The sequence below is a fragment of the Pimephales promelas genome, chromosome 22, assembly GCF_988280905.1.
Source record: "Pimephales promelas chromosome 22, fPimPro1.hap1.1, whole genome shotgun sequence".
Lineage (NCBI taxonomy): Eukaryota > Metazoa > Chordata > Actinopteri > Cypriniformes > Leuciscidae > Pimephales > Pimephales promelas.
Genome location: NC_142790.1, coordinates 17,622,698 through 17,647,301, shown reverse-complemented (window position 1 = coordinate 17,647,301; position 24,604 = coordinate 17,622,698). Strand labels below are relative to the sequence as shown.

Sequence of the window (24,604 nt, the reverse complement as noted above, 5' to 3'; positions counted from 1 at the left end):
CCATGAGATTTGCACATAATTCCACATCTTCATCAGCATCACCTGCCATTTCATCGCTAATCCAGGCCATGTTATCATATAGTAAAGTAAATCCTAAATGAATCAGGTTTATTAGTTAATGGTAAGACAACGAGTGCCAGTTCTTACCTGTTACTGAGGCTGTTGGACAAGGGCAGGGATGTGCTAGTAGCTGTTGAGGGATGGGGCAGGGGGCTGTTGTTCTGGAGCACTCGGTTAATGGCGCCCACGATGCCACCCATGGCCAGTTGGTTTCCTTGCAGAGCGCCCATCAGGCCAGTCACCCCGGCTATGGCAGGTAGGGATGAGTTGGCATTGCCAGGCTGGATGGCCACCCCGGCCATGCCGACTCCATTCACCTGCTGCTGGGGGGGACTGTGGGCCGCAGAAGGAGGGGTGGAGAGAGAGGACGTGCTACTTCCGCTACTATGGCCACCAGACAGGGGATCCTGAAAGGAAAAGAAAGAATAGAGAAAGCACAAGAGCGTGAGAGAGAGAGAGAGAGAGAGAGAGAGAGAGAGAGAGAGGGAGAAAAGAGAGGTCAACGTGAGAGAGGCACCTCCTGTACCTGTCCAACCAAAGAGATGCACCATCATACGAATTACATTTTAAATTACAGGAAGCTGCAAATCACTTAAACATCACACAGCCACCAATTATCAGAAAAATCTGACTTTACGATGCAACTACGTTCTACACCATCACATCACTGAAACACTCGACTAGGGGTGGGCGATATGACCAAAATCCTATTTTACGAAATGAGAAATTGTATTTCACGAAAAACTGTGTGTTATATATATATATATATATATATATATATATATATATATACACACACACACACACACACATCACATTTTTTATATATATTTTAAGTAATAAAAAAAAAGAAAAAAAAAAGAAAAAGGACAAACAACATAAATTAAGTTTTGAGGTAAAGTAGGTTTATTTAACGAATAGTACGTACTAGGGTAGTCAAAAGTACCGGTACTTCGGTACCAAGTCAAAATTTTAAAAACATAACGGTACTAGTCCTTCTGCAGTACAGGTGGTACAAGAACCGGGTTAATTTACTACCCGCTGATAAGCTCTGCTTTCAAATGCTCCTGTATTTGTGTGAGAGCACTGTAAAGACCATCCAAGGTTTCTTGCAGCATTGACCATTGTAGCCAATCACAGACATGTTTTTTGAGCACATGAACCCATCAGAGGCGTTTAAGTTAGTCAATCTCTCAATAGGAGTTTGTTCAGCATGAACTAATTATTTAGTTATTTAGTCAAGAGCAGTGAGTGATTTTCGTCCTCTTTTGTTGTTTGATTAACATTAATGATGCAGACAGTAGCAGGTATATTAGGCTGCTGTCACTTTAAGACCTCATGCACGGATCTAACATACCGACACATTTTTCCCTTCAGACATAGTGTTCACTGTGTTTACGTGAAACTCCCCACAATGGGCCTTTTTTGACAATTGTATGTGTGTATTTCACCTTTTACATGCAATAAGTCATGAAAGGACCGATTTGGGGATCACATGCTGTCTGAGAGGTGGATTTCCTTTCCAGCACGAGCGCATAGTTTTTTTTTTCATGGCTTTTAGACTCATTAACATCACGCACATCCTCCTTATTTTCTTATTCATGCATGTTTCTTTATCACCCTAACATGTCAGTAACTAAGTAGTACTGTGCTACGCAGATATATTTACATACTGTGACATAAGCAAGAGAGTAAAATCTGTAACGATAGACACTTTACATCTTCGCCAAAATATGCATCGTCATACCGCCCAGCCCTACACTTAACTATGTACAGATATACATAAAATAACACTTGACTCAACTAAAGAGGTGCTCAGTCCCAGCAGATGGCATCTGCAGAGCAGGGGTAGAGGAAGTTACCTGAGTGGGCAAGGGTTGAGAGGACTCTGTTAAAACACTGCTGCCTAGCTGAATGCTCTTGCTGTGCAGCATGTCTGGAGGAGAGAGAGATTTTGCAACTTGACATGAATGCGGAGACCAGATTAGCTAGAGTTGAGCTGGGAGAGGAGGCTCCGTGAGCAGAACAGAGGGGAGGAAGGGGGTCGGACGGGTGAGAGGTGGTCTCGTATGCGTGTATGTGTGATTATGTGCATCGGGAGGAGGGGGTGTTTGGGGTGGGATTGGACTGTGACTGTCCAGATGGAGTTTGTGAAAACTGTACGGGTAGACAAGAGGCAGAAGGTAGTGGAGACTGCTCACCTGGGTGAGTGTTGCTGGGGTACAGAGGAGATGAGGCAGTGGTGGCCGTGGTGCTCGTGGGGGTGAAAGGCACAGAGAGCTGAGCGCTCAGGAGCTGCAGTCGTTCCTTTTTCATGGTAAGAGTTCGGATTTGTTCCTCCAGGCGCCGGTTTTCCACCTGGAGCTGGTGCAGGGACTTAAGCATTCCCAGAACTGGACACAAAAAAAAAAAACACACATAAAAACATATCCATCAAATAATCTTAATTTTAGAGCCGTTTTATAGCAGAATTACATTTGAAGTTTGCATCGATTGTGTTATTTTTCTGTTCGTTACAGTGGAGAAGTTTTAAACAATCTGTAATTAAAGTATGAAGTGATATATAGAAAGAAAGTGGACTTGACAAGATTTGACGGCAAAAATAAAAGTGGTTACAAACCACCGACATAAAGTCTTTAAGAAGCAGCGAACCCGATACCACAAGCACGAAAACGACATCGGCACAAGTGCGGTTCAAGACCTCCAGAAGGAACTACAACGACAGACTTCCGCTCTTTCCCGCACGCTCGCGGAGGATCACACGGCACTGATCAGGGGGGCGGCAACCCCGAGCCAAATGCAAACCAGATGCAGTGTCAGTGAAACCGCAGAACTGGCCCCATATCAGCGGTGAACAGAATCAACCGTCCTAGCGCTTCCTGTGCAGGCATCTCCATGCGTTTGTCAGACTTCCCCCCACGTCGTCAGAGGAGCCTCTATCATAACAGAAACAGCTGCGGCTCATTCACACAATCCTGACACTACAAACCGACCTGCCGCTACTGACAAATTCACTACTACCTCCTCGCAAAAATTACTTAGCCAATCATGAAACTACACAAGCTACAGACAGGTAATGAAGCTCATAATTACGGTGGCATTAACCAATAAATTAATTACTCACATTATGGGGACAGATGTAATTACATGTTTTTAACAGGCATATTATTTGACTGACATGCAGTAAAATATCATTTATGACTTAAGTAATTATTCTTGCTTTAAATAGAATATTGAGTGAAAGCAATATATCCAAGTTTATCATTATGCACCCAGAGATTAAAAGGGATGAATTAAACTCAATATAACAGCAACAATTTCCATGAGATGAGCCTTCTCAAGGCTTTCAATGAGCATAAATAATAAAGGCTTTTAGTGTGCTAATGAGAAATAAATTTAAAATGCCTTTTGATATCTACAGTAAACCCTCTCAGCTAGACTAGAAAAATAATACATAAATAAAAAATAAAAAAATCAATGAATAAAAAAAATCAATGAATTTGTGTTGTAATATTTTCAATGCTAAAGCCAATGTGTAGTAAGCGGGTTTCCAGGGTGTTGCTGTTGCTATATGGTAACTAAGCTGAGTGAGTTTTAGCATGTTGCTATGCAGTTGTTAAGGTGTTCTGGGTGGTTGTTTACTACCAAGGTCAAAAGAGTCGACCTGGAAGGTCTCTATTACATTTTGTCCCAAATAATGGCTCTGCCAGTTGAAAATCATAAGTTGTATCACTTAAAAAAACAGCACTTGCCTTCTCAACAAGCCACATAATTTGAGGAACTATTCATGTCTCTGAGAGATGAGTTACGTAAAGTTTAATACTCAAGCTGGTTTAACTGGATCGCTAAACAACATCTGCAGCAAGACCAACACAGTGAAATCAAGACAAGGCCAAAGAACTCTGTGCTTTGAGTGTTGAGGTTTAGTATTCTAGACAGAAGCAACATACATCATTCTAAAAGTGTAAAAAAGCCTCTCACCATCTCCTTGTGGGCCCTGTTGTAGGAGGAACTGCTGTCCTTCGTTCCATTGCCGTTCCAGCAGCTGGTCAATGCTGGTGACCACAGGGGGCAATGGATCCGAACCAGAGCCGAGTCCTGGAACCAACGGTCCTGACGAGTCATATCTGATATGAAGCCCACTTAACGGAGACCTAAAATCATATTCAAGACCACAAGTGAGATATACACACACACATACAGCTAAATTTGTCTCATTGTGAATTTAAAATGTAAATTCATGTCAGAGCAGGTAAGCTAAGCATCAGTGATACTAGGGCTGGGCAATATGAACAAAAATATTAAAAATATATATTTTTTTCCATATCATAAAATATCGATATTTATCATAAAATTAAATGTACCATTAAAGGGATACTCCACTTTTTTTGGAAATAGGCTCATTTTACCACTCCCCCAGAGTTTAACAGTTGGGTTTTACCGTTTTCGAAAGTATTCAATTGATTTTTTGATATTTAGAAGAATATCTGTAACCAGACAGTTTCTGGTCTCATTGACTTTCTGGTCTCATTGGATTCGAAAACGGTAAAACTCAACTGTTTAACTCTGGGGGAGTGGTAAAATGAGCCTATTTCCAAAAAAAGTGGAGTATCCCTTTAATGGGGAAGGAAACGCTTACCAATTATTTTTTAGACCTTGAGAATGAATCATGTAAATTTCAGAATTAAACTCCACAGAGTAGCTAAGTCAGGTCCGCATGAACTCCATTTTATTCTCCACTAAATTCAATGTTCTTCATTTTATTTAATATTTTTGGGGGACTGATTTTGTATGATTCATTTAATACATATTTACATAAACTATTTAATCAAGCTTTTAAAATGTAATCAAATGAAAATTCAACAATTAATTGACAATAAAACTTTAAAATTAACATTTTTATTTTTTGTAAAATACAGAACTGCACAACAGAACTGTAAAAATGTAATACATGGATGAATAAATATATTGGTTGCATGACATTCCTTAGAAATTAGAAGTACATTTTAGTATACAGTAACACGAAACTTGTTATAATTTCTTGAAGTTAAACTAAACTTTTCTTTAGGCGGTTTGTTTGTTAGGATCTTTCAGTTTTAGTTTCAGGTTCAGCGAGCATTTGACTCAAATGAAATTTTCTCAATTTTCTTTTTTCTCAAATGAAATGGTGAAAAGCTTGTAAAGTGACTCAAACCAGCTCTGGAGAAGAAGTTCATGCGTTCATGTCGTGTTCAAATATTGAGAAGTCAGACGCTGAAAACAGTCAGTGCCATGTGTGCTGATAGGCTGTTAAAATAATCCATTGAGTTAAAATGTCCAGAGCTTGTAGTTATTGATGTAAATTTCATTTGTATTGAATCATCATCAAGGCTCTGATTTACGACCAAAAGTTTGAGTGTACAAACAGATACTAGACCACTGCTGTATTAACAACACAGCTGAACTTCTTGTCTGGCATCATGCCTTCAGAGGCAGATGCACTGCTCTGTAAAGCCAAACAGAGTTCAAAGCTCGTGCAAGTGAGAGAGCCTGGGCCTGCGTCTCTGACACCATAAATCTCAGTACGCTCTTGTTTGGACATATAGCATTCTGTGTTATTATGAATGCATCCAGCTCTGGGCTCTACATCAGGGATCTCTGGCGAACGCGAATCTATCTCTGGGGTAATTACGACTGGGCTGAGATCCGCACCACAAGGCAATAAATCTCCAGCACAGGACTGTGAACCCATATCATCCTGCATGGCTACTCCGTTGCGGATCACAGAAAAAGCAGATACAGATTTTTGCAGGTAATCTGAAAACAGTGCAGAATGCTTCTGAATGAGATTTGTGGGATATATTAAAGGATATATTTAATTTGCAGCACAGTGGAAAGCAAACATGTGTTGTGTGAGAATGTCCCCTTATACTTTAAATACTGAAATTACTGACAGGCAAAACAGTTTACTCACAAAATGACAAGCTAAGATTTTACACTGATATTGAGCTGATCGCATTTCACAAAAAAGATAAAAGTGATCCGAAAAAAGCCAATTACAGCATTGAAAATAATATATTGTTTATATTAATATCCATACACGAAATACACTGAAGCAGCAATGAAAGTACACAAATAATCCACTCATTAAGTAACAGAAGCCATCTAAATGAAACTTGACATACCTTGTCAACCAGAAATATTACATCCTGGAGGCAATTTTGTGCAGTATATTCACTTGAACATTAATCCATTTTATATCCTCAGTCACGGGGCAAAAAATGCTATATCTTGGGTTACAGAAAATGAACAGAATGTTTCTTTCTGCGTTCTGAGACATCACCGCCACATCAAACTCTGAAGCTGCTTTAACTGCGATAAGGGCAACAGCTGAGTGTTCAAAATGCTTGCTGTTCGGAAGGTGAGCGCGCAAGGGAAGAAGCGGAGTGAGTGAATAAGTGTTCTGGGGGGAAGGGAGGGCGAGCAAAATCTCGGAGCCTGGAGGAGGGGAAGTCCAGCTCAGGAATGTAAATAGGACTTACCGAGGGGAGAGGCTTGTCTTTGGTGAGTTTCCTCTTCTGGAGAAGCCGAGAGCTCCGTCTCCTAGTTCCTGATCTGAAAGGTAAACAGAGAGCAGTCGATAAGGAGCCGTTGTGCAGATGTGGGCACAAGAGAAGCCTGGGAAATGCAGGAACGTCAGGCTCGATCCAAAGTGAGCCTGGTAGACATCAGATCTCCCTCGCAGAAATCCATCTAGGGTCTGCAGAGTGGTCTCTCTGGCGGCTCAGCTTGCACACTGACACCACCGAGTGTGTCACTGAGTCACCTCGCTCTCTCTCTCTCTCTCCCCCTCCCTCCATTCTTCCCCTCACCCTAGCTCTTTCTTTCCCGTGGAGGCTCCCATCGCCCTGCCTGCAGGCCCCATGCCAGACACTGCTTTTCATTTTCTGCAGTGAAAGTAATGAATCACATATGCGTCTCGCCAAGCACAACCCCCTCCCTCCTTTCTCTCCGTCTCTCTCTTTTTTTTCTCCACACCCCCTTCAAATCACAGTAAGCCAATCCCATTTTTCTCTTCCTCATTGCCTCCTTCCCCCCTTTCCTTCTTTTTCTCAAGTCTTGTTCTTTTTAACACTTTCCAGCCCACTACCACCTCAAGCACAGGCTGGCTCCAGTGGGGGTGCAGACACATCAGTGCAAGCCGCCCAAGGTCTGGTGTGACTTATTATGGTGCTGACCCCTTGCCTGACCCTGGATCAGCCCTGGGGCTGCAGTGCAGGCTGAACCTGAAAGCACTGGGTATCATTTTACAAAATAAAAAAAATAAATAAAAAACACAGAAAGAACAGGGGACTGAACGACAGTGGAAACCTATGAGCAACAGGTGACCAGCATTGAGAGGAAAGAACAAGTACTTTGTTCAAATGTTAACAAGCCCAGTGTTAGTCTCACAGATCTCATGATGACAAACGTTTAGACTAGTGTTTTTTTTTATATATATATATATATATATATATATATATATATATATATATATATATATATATAAGGACCGATGCCAATATTTAGACGACAGGGTGGCTTAACGGCTGTAATATACCTGGCATGTATGCAAGTTGGAAACAAAAGTTTTTAATTTAAATGTTATATTATAATACATAATAATAAGATAATATATAATTATGTTTGACAGAAGTCTCTTATGCTCACCAAGGATGCATTCATCTGATCAAAAGTATAGAAAAACAGTAATGTAAATATAACTTATTTAAATCTAAAATCTAGTTTAATTTATTTTAAAAGGAAATATATATTTATGTGATGGCAAAGCTGAATTTACAACAGCCATGTTGATTTACTACTTAAGAAATATTTCTCATTATTATTAACATTAAAATCAGTCGTGTTTTTTTTTGTAGAAACCTTTTCCAGGATTCTTTGATAAACAGAAAGTTCAAAAGAACAGCATTTATTTGTAGTAATCTTTTTCAGTATAAATGTCTTTACAATCACTTAATTTAATTTATCCTTGCTGAATGAAAGTATTAAACAGGCAGAGTGGTTCCACAGAGTGGAAAATGCTAAGCAAAAATTATTCAATTTAATTTTTTATATCATTTCGACTTAAATAAAACACCCAAAATACATATTTTTTAAATTTGATATATTTTGTGTCTCCTGAGATTCGTTGCCTGATTAGGGTATAAAAAAGGACCATGTCATTAATCTGTTAACTTCTACTGCCACTGTATGTTTTAAACAATTATATCCCATTCTTCACCTGATCTAATGTTGACAAATTATATATCATTTGAAAGCTTACAAACTCAAGATTCAGCCTGTGAACCCCATTTTGAAATTGGACGTTGTGTCACAATAAAAACGGTACTCTAAATTCCTTTAATTGGCTCCTCCCCTTTTGGGCATCGTCATGTTTCATAATTTATGATCAAACCTTTTTTTTAATCTTGACAAAACACATTGTCAGAAAGGTCTGAGTCTTAAGGTTCCATATTGTGACAGAAGAGAAATTTGGACAGAAGTTTATTAATTTGTTATGGCAAAATGCATACAATTAAATTCAATGGAATGCAAGTCACCCGGTGGCTATTTTTGCTATTATGCCTAAACAAAATCTCATGGGAACTTCAATTGTTGTGATATCAACTTCAAATTTGGAATACAACTTGGTTAGATATATGGCTTTGATTCTATAGTAATTAGTTTTAAACTTCCTTAACTTTTCATATTTTAATTTTAAGCGCTTTCACTTCAGCATTCTACTGACTGTTTTCTTTAAAACAAGACCAAGCATACACGAGACAGACCAAGCTTTCATATCTGATAAAAGACCTGATGAAAAAAATCTCTTATGCTCCAAAAAAATACAATAAACACTATGTATCTCGTGAGACAAGTAGCCCGTTTTAGAGTTAATTTTTTCCCTAAAGAAAACTTAATGTCCAAATATAAGCTTGTTCAATGTATTTAGATGTGCTGCACTGAGAACAATCACCAGACAAGAGCCGGGCTTGTGCTAAAAGCATGCACTTTCCAGTCTTGAGCGGTGGTCTCTTTAAGGACGGGTGTTCTTCCACCTATTGTTAGTCAAATGACCCCCTGACCTCTGTTTGAGGAGGAGGGCATGACTGATCCATTATTCCTCAAAGGCTGTGTTCCTCTTTTTCTCCTCTCTCTTGCTTTCAACTGGTCCCACTCCCCACCCCAACCCCCATGACAGGGTCCTGCAAGCCCATTCGCTCATGACTGAAACCCCCAGGGTTTAGGCAAGGTCCAGGGAAAGTGTTGAGTGGCCCAGGATGGAGGGAGGGAGACTAAGGTATGCCTGCCTCCTAAACCCAGGGCAATCCCCTCTGTGTCATCACTGCGGTCATTGTGCAGATTAATGAAATGTTTGAGTGGTAGCATGCTTCATTTAACAGGTATGCACACTTTCAGCTCTCTGTCCCGTGGAGTTTTGTTCTCTGGCTCTCCCTCTCTCTGCGACCTGAGGAGGTGGGGGGGATACAGCTGACCACACATTCCACATGCACAGGGGAGTGGAGAAAGAATGGAAGGATGAGGAGAAATTGGAGAAGAGAGTGCAGGAAGCAGGAAGCTGGCCAGTGGGAAGCACCAGCTAAAGATCAGTGTGGTTCCCCGTCTGTGTGTCTCACCTGCTGGGGAGCTCTCGGACTGGGCGATCAGTGCAGCCATAGCGGAGTTCGGATTCAGCCTGTTTCCGAACATATGGGATGGCGCCAGGTTAAAGGATCCCGGTAGTGAGTTTGACTAAAGAAGAAAAGCATAAGAAAGAGAGTTAGACTAAAGATGTAAAACCTGTCAAATTCCAAATATTTCGGGTGCCTAAGTGCGTGTCCCTGCATGTGCGTGTATGAATGTGTGCGTCAGCATTGGCCAAAGAGCTGGATGATAAAAAAATACCCTGTCAGCTGTATTTCCTGTGAGCCAGGAGAATTGGCTGAGCCTGCAACAGCAGATCCACAGCCCTGTACAACATGCAGACCATGTGCTTCTGCAGCTAATTATTTAATCCAATTACGCTATTTTCCTAACAGTGGTTGGGATTGGTTGCGGTGTTGCTTCTGAGATAGCAGCATGAGTGCAACAAACTTGGTGAATGGTGGAAACCACACAAACCTTAACATGACTTGAATTTAACAAACACTTTTGCAGTAAAACAATCTTGTAAATAGCAGAGAATAATTGGGAGGATGAAGAACTATCGAGAACTGAAGAATTACTACATAAAAGAGATGATTATTCATATTTATTCAAATTTACAGACCCTGCTATCAGCAAGGATGCAATAACTGAATCAAAAGGGGTGTTTTTCTTCTTCAAATCAGCATATTCAATTGATTTCTGAAGGATTATGTGACATAAATGGCTAATAAAAAAATCCACTTTACCATCATTTACATTAAAAAAAAAAGTAAGCCTGGGTGAGCATAAGAGACGTTCATTTTATTTATTTATTTTTTACAAATCTTACTGACCTCAAACTTTTTATATGTTGGGGGTGGGGATCAATACAATTATGCATTTCATACAACACACCCTATTTTCACCATCCTTTTTCTCACTGCATATTTTCATAAAATCAATACATTCTTTCCTTTTCCTTTCTTTGCTTTATCTACATCAAGGCCTTATCTGATCCAAACAGGAAATAATGCTTGCTGAAATTACAATGTATTGGATTTCTTGCTCTGTTATTTTAGAATAATGTCTGTCTAACTTAAGGATTTCAGACCATATCAGACTGAAATACAATTGATGGAAACCACTCTTGCAAATGGCCAATGAATAGACACCCACAAACCAACCTTGAAAACCTTGCTTCTTTTATGGCTCTTTACCTAACAAATACAACATGTAAAATTGTTCTTTATGGTTTCATGCTTTATTTGGACATGGAGCGAAGTTTATCAGGAACTCCAACCCTAAACCGGACATTGAATTTGAACTGCCTTGCCAATTAAAATTGTAAAAAAACAAAAAAAATTGCATGCCAATTCTTCGAATATTATTATTAACATTATTATAATACATATTAATGGTTTGGTTCTAAAGAAAAAAAGGAAAAAAAGTAATATCCTGCATTCCTCTGGCCCCTCATGGCCCCGCAGGCCCTCCCTATTCCTCAGACTCCTCTTTCAGGCGAGAGGAGGGAGCATGACCAGTATGAACAGAACCCCTCATCCCACTACACAGCTCTCTGTCCAGCCTGTCAGCCCTCATCCCATCAGCGAGCAGAGCTCAATGCGCCTGCACAGGGAAAAGAGGGACAGCCGGATTGTTTGAGGCTTACGGCTCTCAGCGCCATTGTAGAGGTTAACGAATAGTGGGACAGAGGTGGGCCTAGGGGGTGTGTGCTGGGGTCGAAGGTCACCGCTGCCCAGCTTGCAACCACTGATTTCTTTTTTTGTCCAACCATTCTTCCATCCACAAAGGGAGAGTTAAGAGATGGAGAAGAAGAAAAATTGCAAATATCTCAGGGACAGTCATGCTGATGGATGACTGTTTGCACTGAATATATGAAGAGTTCAGATGCAAAAGCCTCTAAATGCCATTTGAAATTTTCTTGTTTAATGATGATTTTTATCAAACTTGTATATTTAAGTTCAGTTATTTCACTTAAATAACAACTAATAGGTAATTATCATTGCCATTTAAGTGAAATCACTGAACTTAAATATACAAGCTTGATAAAAATGATTATTCTAGAAGAAAATTTCAAATGGCACTTAGAGGCTTTTGCATCTGAACTCTTCATATGATAAAACACCATGTTATACATCAAATAAAAATGAATTCTATTCCTGACCCCAGACATACTTTTAAAAACATCACCTGTTTTCTGATCTGCTAACTACCTAGTAAAGAAAAAAGTCCATCATATTAAATCTCTTCATGCCTAATGGATGATATTTGTAAGCGTGCGTTAGAAAGGGCTGGACCGCCGAGAGCCCTACAGCATTAAGGCCATCAGTGGGTTTACTTCATCTCCTAATGTAAGGCCACCCTGCCTGCAGAGAGGGCAGATCTGCACAAACAAAGCCCTGTTGCTTAGAAACGACCGGTTGCTACAGCAGTGCAAGTCAAGACAAAGATGCTCAGGAGAGCGGCAGAGATGGTGCTCAGTCTCTAGTGTGCTTCCAAAGGGCCTGTAAGAATGACTTTACTTTATTAATGCAATCTAAACACACGCAGGAGTTCGTTAATGTGTGGGAGGGGATTCTGAAGTCGCCGATTCATTTATTCTGTATTTATTAATGATTTAAATATTATTTCATGAAGAAAGGTATACTTTAATTCAGAAAAAGGCATTAAATTTATCAAAAATGACAGTAAATAAATGTATAATGTTACAAATATATATATAATGATAATAATGTTTCTTGAGCATTTAGAATTAGAATGTTAGAATCATTTCTGAAGGATCAGTGATCAAGATTCAGCTTTGCCATCACAGGAATAAATTAAATTTTAAGATATATTAAAATGCAGCCCTGATGAGCATAAGAGACTTCTTTCAAAAACGTCGAAAAATATCTATATTTATATAAAATATAATTACTGACTCAAAGCGACATATATAGCCAATTACAGCTCTTTTCTCACAATGTTTATTTGACCACACATACTTCTCTGACTGGCTAATGCAAACACAATCACATTCATCCATTAAGACCATATACTTAAGCAGCCTAGTAATAAATACCCAAAATGACTCAAAACACTGTCTTTCAAGAGCTGAAAAATTAGGTCTGAAGTTACAAATTTTACTTCTCCCACTGACATGTTATGTAGACATGCGGCCCTTAGATGGCTTCCTTCGTACTGTTAATATTACTGTCGCAATTACATAAATATTGCATTAGCACAACCTGGGCACTTGGGAACCAAATTCATTTGTTCTGTAGAAAAAGAAAAAAGGGAAAAATCACAATCACATGCGAGTTACTTAAAACATAATTAGCTGCACCCAGCATTTACATCTGAGCCTTTTAGGCGTTAATTACTATTTGTGCCATGAATGTGCTTAAACAGCAATTATTTTAATAAAATTGGAGCAAGTTAACACAGTACAAAAACTATGAGTAAAATTTTAATTTTGGGAGAGATAATGCATTACAGATCCGTGTGAGCACTGAGCAGAAACTAAGTTGTGCAATTAGCTCCATTTTCTTCGCATGTATACACTACTTTTCAAAAGTTTACGGTCGGTAAGATTTTCTTTGTTTTCGAAAGTTCTCTCCGGCTGCATTTATTTGATAAAAAATACAGTAAAAACTAATATTGTAAAATAGTATTGCAATATTTTCTATTTGAATATATTTTACTATGTGTTTTTTTTCCTGTGATGAAAAAAAATTCCTGGCAAAGCTGAATTTTCAGCATCATTACTCTTGACTTCAGTGTTACACGATCCTCCAGAAATCATTCTAATATGCTGATTTGCTGCTCCAAAAATGTTTCTTATTATTGTCAATACTGAAAACAGTTGTGTGTAAAGCTTTGTTTCGGTGGAAATGATGATTTATATGAAATTTATTACCGTCACTTTTGATCAATTTAATGCATTAGCTGAATAATAATAAAAAAAAAACATTACTGACCTAATGGTAGTGTATTAGTAGCTAAATCCTAAACAAAAATTAGGGATGCGAAACCAATCCGATATAGCCATTTTTGCCGGATCGGTTATCGTCAGACGAGGCCGATCCAAATCCGATATTGTGCGTAGGCCTATATTACTATTCTGTGTTATAGTTAAGCCCCACAAAAGGCACAAAAACATTATAAAGTACCATAAAGTTTTCCTGCAGTATTTTATAAGTGTTTTGAAGCCATTATATAGTATAATGCAAGATGTAACTTAATATTTAAGTCATTAAATTCAAGATCAAGTAAATGTTTCCCTCCGCTGCGACTGTCAGCCATTCGGGTACGACAGCCAACTAGGGATCGACCGATATGGATTTTTTAGTGCCGATACCGATACCGATTTTTTTCCCATCAGCCTTAGCCGATGACCGATACGGGCTGCCGATTTTCTTGAGCCGATATTTGGAGCCGATACATTTTGCTCCCTCAATTTACATCTTAAAAATAACATGATGTTAACAAATGTTACAGGTCTCAATTTAATAAAAGTAACATTTAACTAACTTCAAAAATTAATATTTAACAAATAGTAAAAACATGTGAGGTAGAACAAGAACAAGTAGATAAACAATTTAAAAAATATTAAAAACATGAAGTAGAACAAAAAAAGTTCAGTGCTGAAAATGAATATTTAAGCATAAATTAAATAATTACACTATTGCACAGAGTAGCAACCAGCATAATAAAGTGCACAGTGCACACTGTACTTCATTTTAAAAGAAACGAACTATGTACTGCATGGTTTCAATTTTCCTACATAAAATAAAATGAGCATGTCTAGTCTCTAATATTAATACTGCGATTGCGAGGGAGACAAACTCCACACGCCCCAAACCTCAGCCAGGTGAGCGCTGAATAAATCTCCCACAAAAAGCACAGAATAACGTTGGCATTCCTTAATCCTATGACCAGAGTTCGTTACCGTATGCATACTAGGGCTGTCAAAATTGCTCAAATGGCGTTTGCATATTCCCTCTAAAAAACATATTCGAACATCCCGTTGCGCGTTTTGTTGTTGACGCGCATTACATCAATAACAGGACACATTAATAAAAAGAGACATAACTACTAGTATTAGATGGTTTATTTGAGTTTAAACATATTTGACAACGTATTAAAAAGCAAGTAAATCAACTAATGGCCAAGACCGCAGAGCTCACTCTGTCTCGCCCTGGACTCGCTCAGGCACTCTCTCTCTCTCTCTCGCCCTCACGGTCTCTGCGCGTCGGTTAAATGAACAACAAACACATATTGAGTGCTAAACAAGAGTTTTGTGCAAGCAATTTAAGGTTGCGAGTCTCGACTCTTGTCCCAAATATAGCAGGCTTCAGTTCGTTCAGTGATTGAAGTTTCACAGTAGGCTATAGAACCGACAGTGAGCGCTCCGAGCGAGCTGTGCAGCTGTGGTAACGTTATTAGTCTGCAACCGCGGGCGTGTTTTTCCACATTCAAATATTAATTTTCACCTTCAAAATTAATAGATATTCGAATGTAGAATATTCATAGACAGTCCTAATGCATACTGAACGGATAACCTACACCTTAACTATTTGCAGCTTCTTAATACAATGGCAAGCAGTTAAGTTTTATAGACGAGGCATTCGCGTTTTCCATTTGGACCCACAAACTTGCTTAGTTGCAAGCACATAACAGTTATAGGGCGACGTGTTTCCATTTTCAAAGTGTTTAACAATATTTCAGGAGTCAAACATTTAAAAGATCCTTTGAAAGTTTAAGTTACCATTCTCGTGAAGAGCAGGTTGCACTCTGCTAGTGGAGGAGGGCGGGGCACGTGAACTGCAGCATCTCCAGCAGCACGGAGCTGCCCGTGGCCGCCTGTCTATAAATAACGGCGGAAAAAAAAAACTATCGGCGAACGCGCAGCGGTGTATCGGCCGATTCCGATACACGTAAAAACCTCAAATATCGGCCCGATATATCGGCCGGCCGATATATCGGTCGATCACTACAGCCAACACGATGAAACTCTCAAAGGTGATTCAATGTTACTATTACTTGATCAGTAGATAAAAGATGCTTTTGCATTAAACAACTTTATATCGCAGGACTTCATTGCTGTAACTAAATCATGTAATTTTTCTACCAGGTGTCTGTTAGATCACAACACTAGAGTAGAATCAGAGCACTGTAATTGTTCTTCACGTGCACAGTATCTGACATATAAAACTGTTAAAAGAAAAGGCTCAATACACTATTGCATAGATAGATACTGTATAATACACTACGCATCAATATGCATTTCCTTTGTGGTGCTTTAAACTTTTGAATGCGGACTCGACGCGCCGCACACTGTGACTCCATGTGGCTTAAAGCGCATCATTCTACAAACAGCAATGTGTAACGTTTTGCCAGATTTAGTTACACTTACTTTTTATTAGTTGCCCACTAAATGTTTCTCAGTAAATATTCAGATTTAATACAATAATTGTGCACTTGTGATTTTTCTAGACTTAATTTTACTGCTGAATTATCCACTAATCTAGCCTGGGGAAAACCCAGACAACTTCAGGCAAATTTAGATTTGCTCTGCAAGTTAGTCTGGCAAAGAGCTCATTCAAGCCCAATTCTAAGCCGTTGAAATCGCGGCACCAATCAGAAACGTTGGGGTGGGCTTTCCAGCGACGGTGAAGCAAATTTTGTACATTTACAAAGATGGATGCCGCCGTGGAACTAGGGGTGTGATGATTATAGTTGAACACCCTCATTGGAACAATATAACCGCCAAAAAAAAAAAGGTTATTAAAATATTTGTTTCACAAACATTTTTTATCATAGAGAATGTTTAAATACTAATATTAGCTTACGAGGGAAACGGAGGTGGAGTTAGTGGTGCTTCGGAGGCTGCTACTGCTAGAGATGATTCGGGAGAGATCTGTGCAGCCCCCCTCCCAAGAGGAGAAATCTGGGAGATCTCCTTAATAAACAGAGGTCTGAAATCTCTGCCCCTTTACCGATCAGAGCAAGCGCTGACACGGAGTAAAGCCTTGTTTATACTCGACGCACCCCCACAAGCGCGAAGGTGTAGAGCAAGATCCCATTTCACTTGGTTGTGTGCACGGCTTTTTTTGTAACAGCGCGCAAAGCGCCACGTCAGAGGATGAACAACTTCAAGCCCAATCTGCCTGTGCGTCTCATCGCATCGGGACCCAGTTTGCGCGTCTAAATTGCAAAGTTCATTGCAAAGTTTTTTCTGTTAAGGTTTTGTTTACTGTGTGTGATTTATTTAATGGAAAACACATTCACTTCTAGTTGTCTTGCTGTTAATTTTAAATAAACGTAGAGCAAGTAGCTAACCAGTCTCTGCTCATTTATTATCGGTTTTGAAAAAGCGGTATTGTTGCATCCCTAATAAAAATATCTTATGCCGTTTTAATATAGCCTAGGGATGCTGAATTACATTTTTATGCTCAAATCGATTTCTTTAATTCATTCATCCATTTCACCAAAAGCAAACCAAATTCGGTTTTGAAATAGTCAAACAAACATGAACACATAATTAGGTCTGTTAAATACTCACATGTGTAGATGAAGTGCTGGTGAACGGGGCGGTCGGGGGTAGTGAGGTGAGAGTGGGCATTGAAGTGACCACAGACTGATGAGCAGGTAACTCAGAACTGGATCCGGAGAGAGACCCTCCAAGCACCGTACTGGACAACGAGCAGGCTACATCACTACTGCTGGGGTACGAACCTGCAAAAAGACAGCAATTACAGTAAATTATACAAGAAAACCAGCACATCTTCAACACTCTCCAAGACAAACAATTTCTTCTTATTCTCAGTCAAAAATAACATTGTTTTGTTTATCAGCAGGGTATCTGGCATAACAACTGGGGGATGTGAAACAAATCAACGCAGGTTATGACCTGTAATCTAGTGGTAAAAGAAAACTTTTAATAGCTGTAAGGGCAACCTCTGTCCTCCAATATACCTTCACTGGTTATCCATCTATCTTTCTAGCTGCCCCTGAGATGAACTTTGTGGACTTTGAATGGCCTGTCTGACCAGGCCCTCATTACAGCAGACATCGAGAGCGAGCACAAAGCATTTCTGAGTCCTCTCAACATGCACTCTGCACCGGCCTCCCGGTGACCCAGAAAACAGTTCCCTGAATCTGACTACTCACTATTTCTTCTGTAAAAATGACTGAGGGCTTTCCAGGCGTGGCGGGAGTGCGGCCCATTCATATTTATTTGGCGGTTCTTGACATGCACGCTGTTTGTTGTTGCCGTTGTTTTATTGATTTTTCCCTCTTTTCTCTCTCCCTCCTCCCCTGCCACCATCTCAAATAAACCCAGCTGATGGCCCAGGCTGACCCGTTGGAGGAACGAGAGAGGCCCCCTTGCCACACAAAGGAATGAATGGCTCGCGGCAGTCTACATTCACTGCTGAAACAAGGAAACATTGTTGGGCGGAGAGGTACCACGTGAAGCATTTACAGTACCAAGCTCTGAACTCCACATATAGAAAGGAAGCTTACACACCACTGTGTCACGGTATTCCATTTAATCCCAATTCGTTTAAATTTTAGAAGATTTGAGAATACCAACGGCTAACTTGATGCATTAACGATTGGATCAATCTTTAAATCACCGTGTTGATCAGGTAATCTGGTAAATAATTAACATTTCAGAAAAGGTCAACCAACAGAGCATTTGATTAGAGGTTACAAGACATGAGCGACCAAACAAAGCAAGGACAAAGATCCTGTTATCTGGTGCTGATCGAACGAGACCGATCGATCAGGACTTAACATCGTCTCCTGAACCCCCCCATATCAAATCAGGGGAAGAGAGGGGAAATTTCAAATTAGATTAGCCAGCATTTCAAGTCAAACCCCTGTCTCCTCTCTCAGCAGAAAATCCATGCGAGTTCAGAGGGAGGTTAATGACGAGGCCCAGAACCTGATAAGGATCCTCTGCACTTTTCTTACGGACGAAGAGAAGAAAGGAGGGACTGATTCGAGGTATTGTTGCACGGCAGTAGAACGCATTTAGGCCTTTGACGTGACAGATGTTTTTAATTTAAATGTGGTATCATAAACAATAATCGATGTCTTGAAGTGTTTTGTGTTGGGTTACTAGCGTCAAGATTTGTTGCATCAAATGCGAAGAGTCAGTCAGGCTTGATGTTTCTAATGTATGCCGACAGAGAGCGATAAGTTAAGGCGCACGGCTGCAGTTAACGCAGCAAATGCATGCATTGCTTGTCAATGTTTACTTGAAAGGTCAGAACAGCTGCACAGTTTCATCCTAGAGTAATAAATCCAGGCTTAAAAGGATAGTTCACCCCAAAATGAAAATCTGTCATTATGTGCATCGTGTTGTAATATCACCAAACCTGTTTGACTTTCTTCTGTGGAACATAAAAGATGATATGATGAAAAATGTCTCTGTGTTGTTTCATCCATATAATTAAAGCCAATTGGCTTAAATAACTTTCATTGTATAGAGAAACAAAATTGTATTCAGTGTATGGAAAATATGGTTCAAACATTCTCTTTCAGGTACATTGCGTTTTAAAAATGCAAGACACAGGGCAGTGAAAAGAAAAAACAAAATGGATTTTTTTAATATATAGAACTTAATTTAACTTGTGGGTAACATTTTTAGTTTCACACTGAATCATGTGCAAGATACTACAAAGAAAAATATATTGCAAAGAAGTCCATCTAAATTATATTTAATTTTTTTTTTGTAACCCCATTAAGTCGACAAGCATACAATGCATAGTGTTTTAAAATCTGCTCAGTTATCAAAAGTTGTGTTGTCTTCCAGCCTTAACAGTAAATTGTGCTCATTTGTCTCACCCAGCTTTTCCTTCTAATTTCAGATGAAAACCAAGAAGAACCATTCCACCCTCTCCAAATAACACCCTATAAAGCCCTACACCCGGCCGGGGCTGAGATAGATGTTTGCATTTAATAATAGCTCCCACTGCTCCCCTGATAGACCAGTCATCCATCCATCCAAAAAAAAAGAGAGAAAGAGGGCTGGGAGCAGTAGAGGGAGGGTGAGACAGATAGATGAGGTGGAGCACTCTGCTGTAGCCCTGCATTAGCAATGGCTAAATATTTACAGTCCAGCCAAAGGCCAGGAACAGGTGAGGGCAGAGATGGGTGGGAGAACAAGCACAAAACAAACAAAAAAAATCCTTGAGAGAGGGGACAGGGTGATAGTGAGATGGCACATAGCAGGGAGTGAAAGAGAAAAAAAAAGACACCAGATTTAAGTTCTAATCAGAAGGAAAGAAACTACAAAAAAGCCGGATGGTTGCCAAGCAACAGTGCAGCACCACAGATAAGGCCCGTTTAACATTCTAACTGGCATGTGTACGCTTATGTCAACGTCTAGGTTTAGCAGGTGTGAGTGAGTTAGTGCCAGGAAATGAGTGAGAAAGAACGTAGTATGTGCACCAAGATCGCAAGTTCTGGCTCCAGATTAGTGAACGGGAAGGCCAGTAGGGGTCAGGGCATTTCTGCAGACTATCTTGAACCAGTAAGTGATGTCGGCTCACTCTAGATCCCGAGCGAAGACAACGACAGGGAGGAACAAATAAAATTATAACTAATTGCCTGTTACGGGCTCCTTCCCTTTTCCAGCTCCCTCGGGCTCAACAGGTTAATGTGCATCTCTATGGAGATTCAGCGGGCCACTCTAAGCTCTCAATCAGGTAGGAATGAGGAAGCACTTTAGAGAGCACCTCCATCCACTTTTATCCTAATGAGCTTCAGCACAGACCAAAACAACAACATACTGGTTCCCAGGCTTCTATTCGAGAAAAGCAGACCTCGAATGGATTCTCTTTTTCTTTTTTCTCTCTTTTTTTTTTTAAATAAATAGAGATGGAAAAAACTGCAATTCATGGAATTGAACTGACTGGGATATCGAAGAAAAAAAAAAACCCCACCAATGAGTAATTCCTGAAAAATAATTCTCAGATCGACCAAAACATGCCAATTGATGATAGCCAATTTTTTATATGCTTCCATTAGTATGGGTCCAAGAAAAAGAAAAGAAAAACAGTAAAGGTAAAAAAAAATAGAGACAAAAAAATGTCAACAAGAACGTTAGGAGAAATTATTTGGATTAAATAGTGTGTGTAGACAAATTAAAAAGAAAAAAAAAAATCACTTCAGCCATGGTAAACGTCATTTGTAATATGAAAGGAATAAAAATGAGGCTTTGAATGTAAAAAAATGGAAATAAAAAAACAACATTGGCTGAAAAAAATAGAGATATCCATGGACCTCAAAGTCAACATGAAACAGGATGGGACTTCAGAAAAATACGGCAAAAATTACGTCTTAATACGGCAGATAGCTATAAAACAAGAGGGGTTGGTGATGTCAGCTGAAATAATTTCAAAGCAAATATGCACTTTTTTCTTTGAAATATTGTGTGCAATGTTTTTTTATATATATATATACACATACATATATAAAAATGTCTAAATTCATGTTTAGCATTAAAAAGAATGATTTTAGTTATTTTTTTATTTAGAAAAAGTCATATAGGATTTTAGGGCTTTTAGGGCTCATCCATTCTAGGGCTAATTACGATTATGAGAAATCTTATACTTCCACACAAGCACAAATTTAAAAGAATGTCAACTTGGACTCAGGAAACAGACACAGTTGGGCTATATTACCCATTCATTTGAACAGAATATCTCAATAGAGAATGCTAAACTTTTGTGTTTAAAACTTCTTAAAACTTTTTTTAAAATCTTAACTTTTTCGAGTTTTAAGTTCATCAGAATTTGTATACACAGTGCAGAGACACTGGGTACACATGGTTGCCACTTTGAGATGATTAAGTAAAACACTAGGAAGAAAGAATAAGTATCCATTTAAGAGAACATTTTGATTGAGGGATCTTAACTGACATCTGGCAACCCAAAGCATGAAAGCTAGAGTTTTGTTACCAATGCAAGATAATGGAAATGTCAAAAGAAGAAGAAGAAGAAGAAGAAAAAAAACAGGATAAATAACCAATGTGCCAATGTCAAAGAAATCTTGATCAAGATTTAAATGATTAATCATGTAACCCTTTTGTTATAATTCTTCCTTATTAGCGAGAATTCGTGCACATTTAAACAATTCACAATAAACAGGATTAATTAATTTTAGCTGAATTAGCAAACTTTAAACAAATTAAAAGCATCTTATGGCTCTCTCTGCTCACCTGGTCCAGCAGGTGGGGAACTGACAGTCATACCCTGTAAGTTTCCATTCCTGAGGAGGGATGGGGACTTCTGAATCCCCAGACTGCTGCTCCCAGCACCCACTGCTCCCACACCTCCAGTACTGCTAACGGTGCTCCCACGGCAGGACATGGTGCTCATGGAGGATGGCGAAGGGGAGGTGGATGAGGGCATTGTGGATCCGTGCTCTCCGGTATCAGTGGTTTTACTGTCCTGGGTGGTAAAGCACGGTCCATACCGGTTCCTCCAGTTCCCTCTCTTCTTCTTCTTCACTCCATCCTCGCCTGTAGATGAAGATGATGTCGCAGAGGAAGAGGACGAGGAGGGCTGGGGTCGTTTGTAGCCGGCGGAGGCCAGGCCACCCAGCTCTCCTGCTGGGTGACAGTTTTCATAATGCTTGCTGGAGCTTTGGGGGAGAGACATCACGCTGAAGGTGTTGAGAGCCACCATGCCTTCAGAGGCTCCGCTTTCTGCACCACCCTTCAAGTGGCAACGGCCAAAGGATGGAGGCGTGTACGAGTCACTGGCCCTCAGGCTGGGATCAGAGAAGCTGAGGAAATCAGATGTGGGTTGAACCACAGACCCACTAGTGGCTGATTTACTGCTGCTGCTGCCTAATAAAAGACCTGAGAGAGAAAGAGATAAAAGATGCACTTTAAATGTCACAACCATATTAACAGACAGTCAGCATAAACCAAAAGAGGTGTGGCATGTGGTCATAAAACAAATACCTTTTTGCTGCATTAATTTTTAAGGACACAGAAACACAGCATAGCTGTAGCTTGTAATATTGTATAAATTATTTTAAATTCTGTCCAAAATAGTTTAGCAACTTTTGCCACAATGTACACAACCATTTACCTCACCATTGACAGAATTTTCTGTCATTTATGAAACTGCGCTTCACCGTCATTGACGGCTTTTTGTGTTTTCAGTTATACTGTGTGGGAGTAGGCATGGGCGGTATCCAAATTTTCATACCGTCAAACCTCCTCCCTATTTTACCGCGGTATACGGTATTACCGCTTGACTAATTAAAAATTACGAGATAAGGCTCAGACGCATCACACATGATGACACGTTCAACCAGAGAGTGTCGGTTCCAATAATGCATCTAAAAGCTGTCAATCAACTATTAGAAAACAGGAGATGCACATTGTCTCACACCAGAGAATGTGAGCAGAGTGGTGATATTTCCTCTAGAGTGGGAAGCGCATTTCTGAAGATCACGCGCCGCGAGCTCTGTCCACTCGGCGACGCGAGCCAAGCGGAGCCGAGATAAAATTATTTATTAATAAACTAGTGTTTTCTATGTCAGTTGCTGCAAAGATAGGCTAAAGATTGGATTGACGATGCAAACTGGCATCTTCACGGTAGTGAACACGAATAAAGAGTAGCCTAATGCACACTTCATATGAATAAGCCTAAAGCAGAGAGCAGCCCATTTCTTTTAGCTTGTAATTGTTTTGTTTAAAAGTATAGACATTTCAAGCTTACTATATATATACACTTCTCAGATCATTAAGACATGTATCTTATATGCCGAGTTTCAGTTCATGTATGAATCGCGCTCCAGTCACGCGTCGGCGCGTGTCCTGATTACTATCTTTGCTTTTTATTTATTAATCCAGGCAATTCGTTGATGAAAAAAAAAAATAAATGAAGATGCAATTTATTCAAAACGAAATTCGTTTTAAAGAAAGGCTTTGTACAAAACAAAACGTAATAAGTGGTCATAATCATGTCTGACTGACCCAACGTGTTTTCTATGTAATTTGCTGCAAAGATAAAGATTGCATTGACGATGCAAACTAGCATATTCGCGGTAGTGAACGCGAATAAAGAGTAATGCACACTTCATATGAATTAGCCTAAACATAAGCAGAGAGCAGCCAATTTTTTTTTTAGATTGTTTGTTTTGTTTAAAAGTAGACATTTCAAGCTTACTATATACACTTCTCAGATCTTGTTTCTTATATGCGAGGTTCAGTTCATGTATGAGTCGCGCTCCAGTCATGCGCCGGCGCGTGTCCTGATCACTATATTTGCTTTTTATTAATTAATCCAGGCAATTCGTTGATGGAAAAAAAATTTAAATGAAGATGCAATTTATTCAAAACGAAATTCGTTTTAATGAAAGGATTTCTACAAAACAAAACGTAATAAGTGGTCATAATCATGTCTGACTGACCCATTCCAAATGTTTTCCGGTATTGCGCATTTTATGATCTTATCTTATTTATCTCATGAAGTTCCCTTTTCATAAAATCAACATACATAGAAAAACATCATATTATTAAAAAAAAATTTTTCAAACCTAGCTTATATTTAAGCTATAGCCCGCTGTAGACTACATGCATGTGGCGTGCATGTGGTGGTGGGGCACAATATTCAAATAATAATCGAATAATACCAGGCAATCTTTAAATATTATTTTTGCTTGAAATGCCCATCCCTGCCAAACTGCAGAAGTCGTGTTCTTCTTCGAGACCAAGTCACTCGGTGCGCAACTTTCAATCTTTGCCCTCTCTCCCCCACTCTCTCGTCACCACACTGTCACGTCATGAGAACCAGATATAAGCATTTTAGCCATTAAATAAATTGTATTTAAAACATTGCATTTATATAGGAGACAAGGATTCCTT

At 39.4% G+C, this 24,604-nt stretch overlaps 1 protein-coding gene across 12 annotated transcripts in view; it reads right to left on the bottom strand.

The window, feature by feature from the left end:
* Positions 1-24,604, bottom strand: part of mllt10 (MLLT10 histone lysine methyltransferase DOT1L cofactor) — a 59,462-nt gene that overhangs the window by 5,927 nt on the left and 28,931 nt on the right. For all 12 annotated transcript variants that reach the window (XM_039666787.2, XM_039666788.2, XM_039666789.2 and 9 more), the window contains 8 exons: positions 21,941-22,585; positions 17,273-17,445; positions 9,717-9,831; positions 6,582-6,654; positions 4,042-4,214; positions 2,262-2,453; positions 1,923-1,996; positions 148-467 (listed from right to left, as the gene is read on the bottom strand). In XM_039666787.2, coding sequence (XP_039522721.2) covers positions 148-467; positions 1,923-1,996; positions 2,262-2,453; positions 4,042-4,214; positions 6,582-6,654; positions 9,717-9,831; positions 17,273-17,445; positions 21,941-22,585 — 1,765 coding nt within the window. The remainder of the gene's footprint in view (positions 1-147; positions 468-1,922; positions 1,997-2,261; positions 2,454-4,041; positions 4,215-6,581; positions 6,655-9,716; positions 9,832-17,272; positions 17,446-21,940; positions 22,586-24,604) is intronic.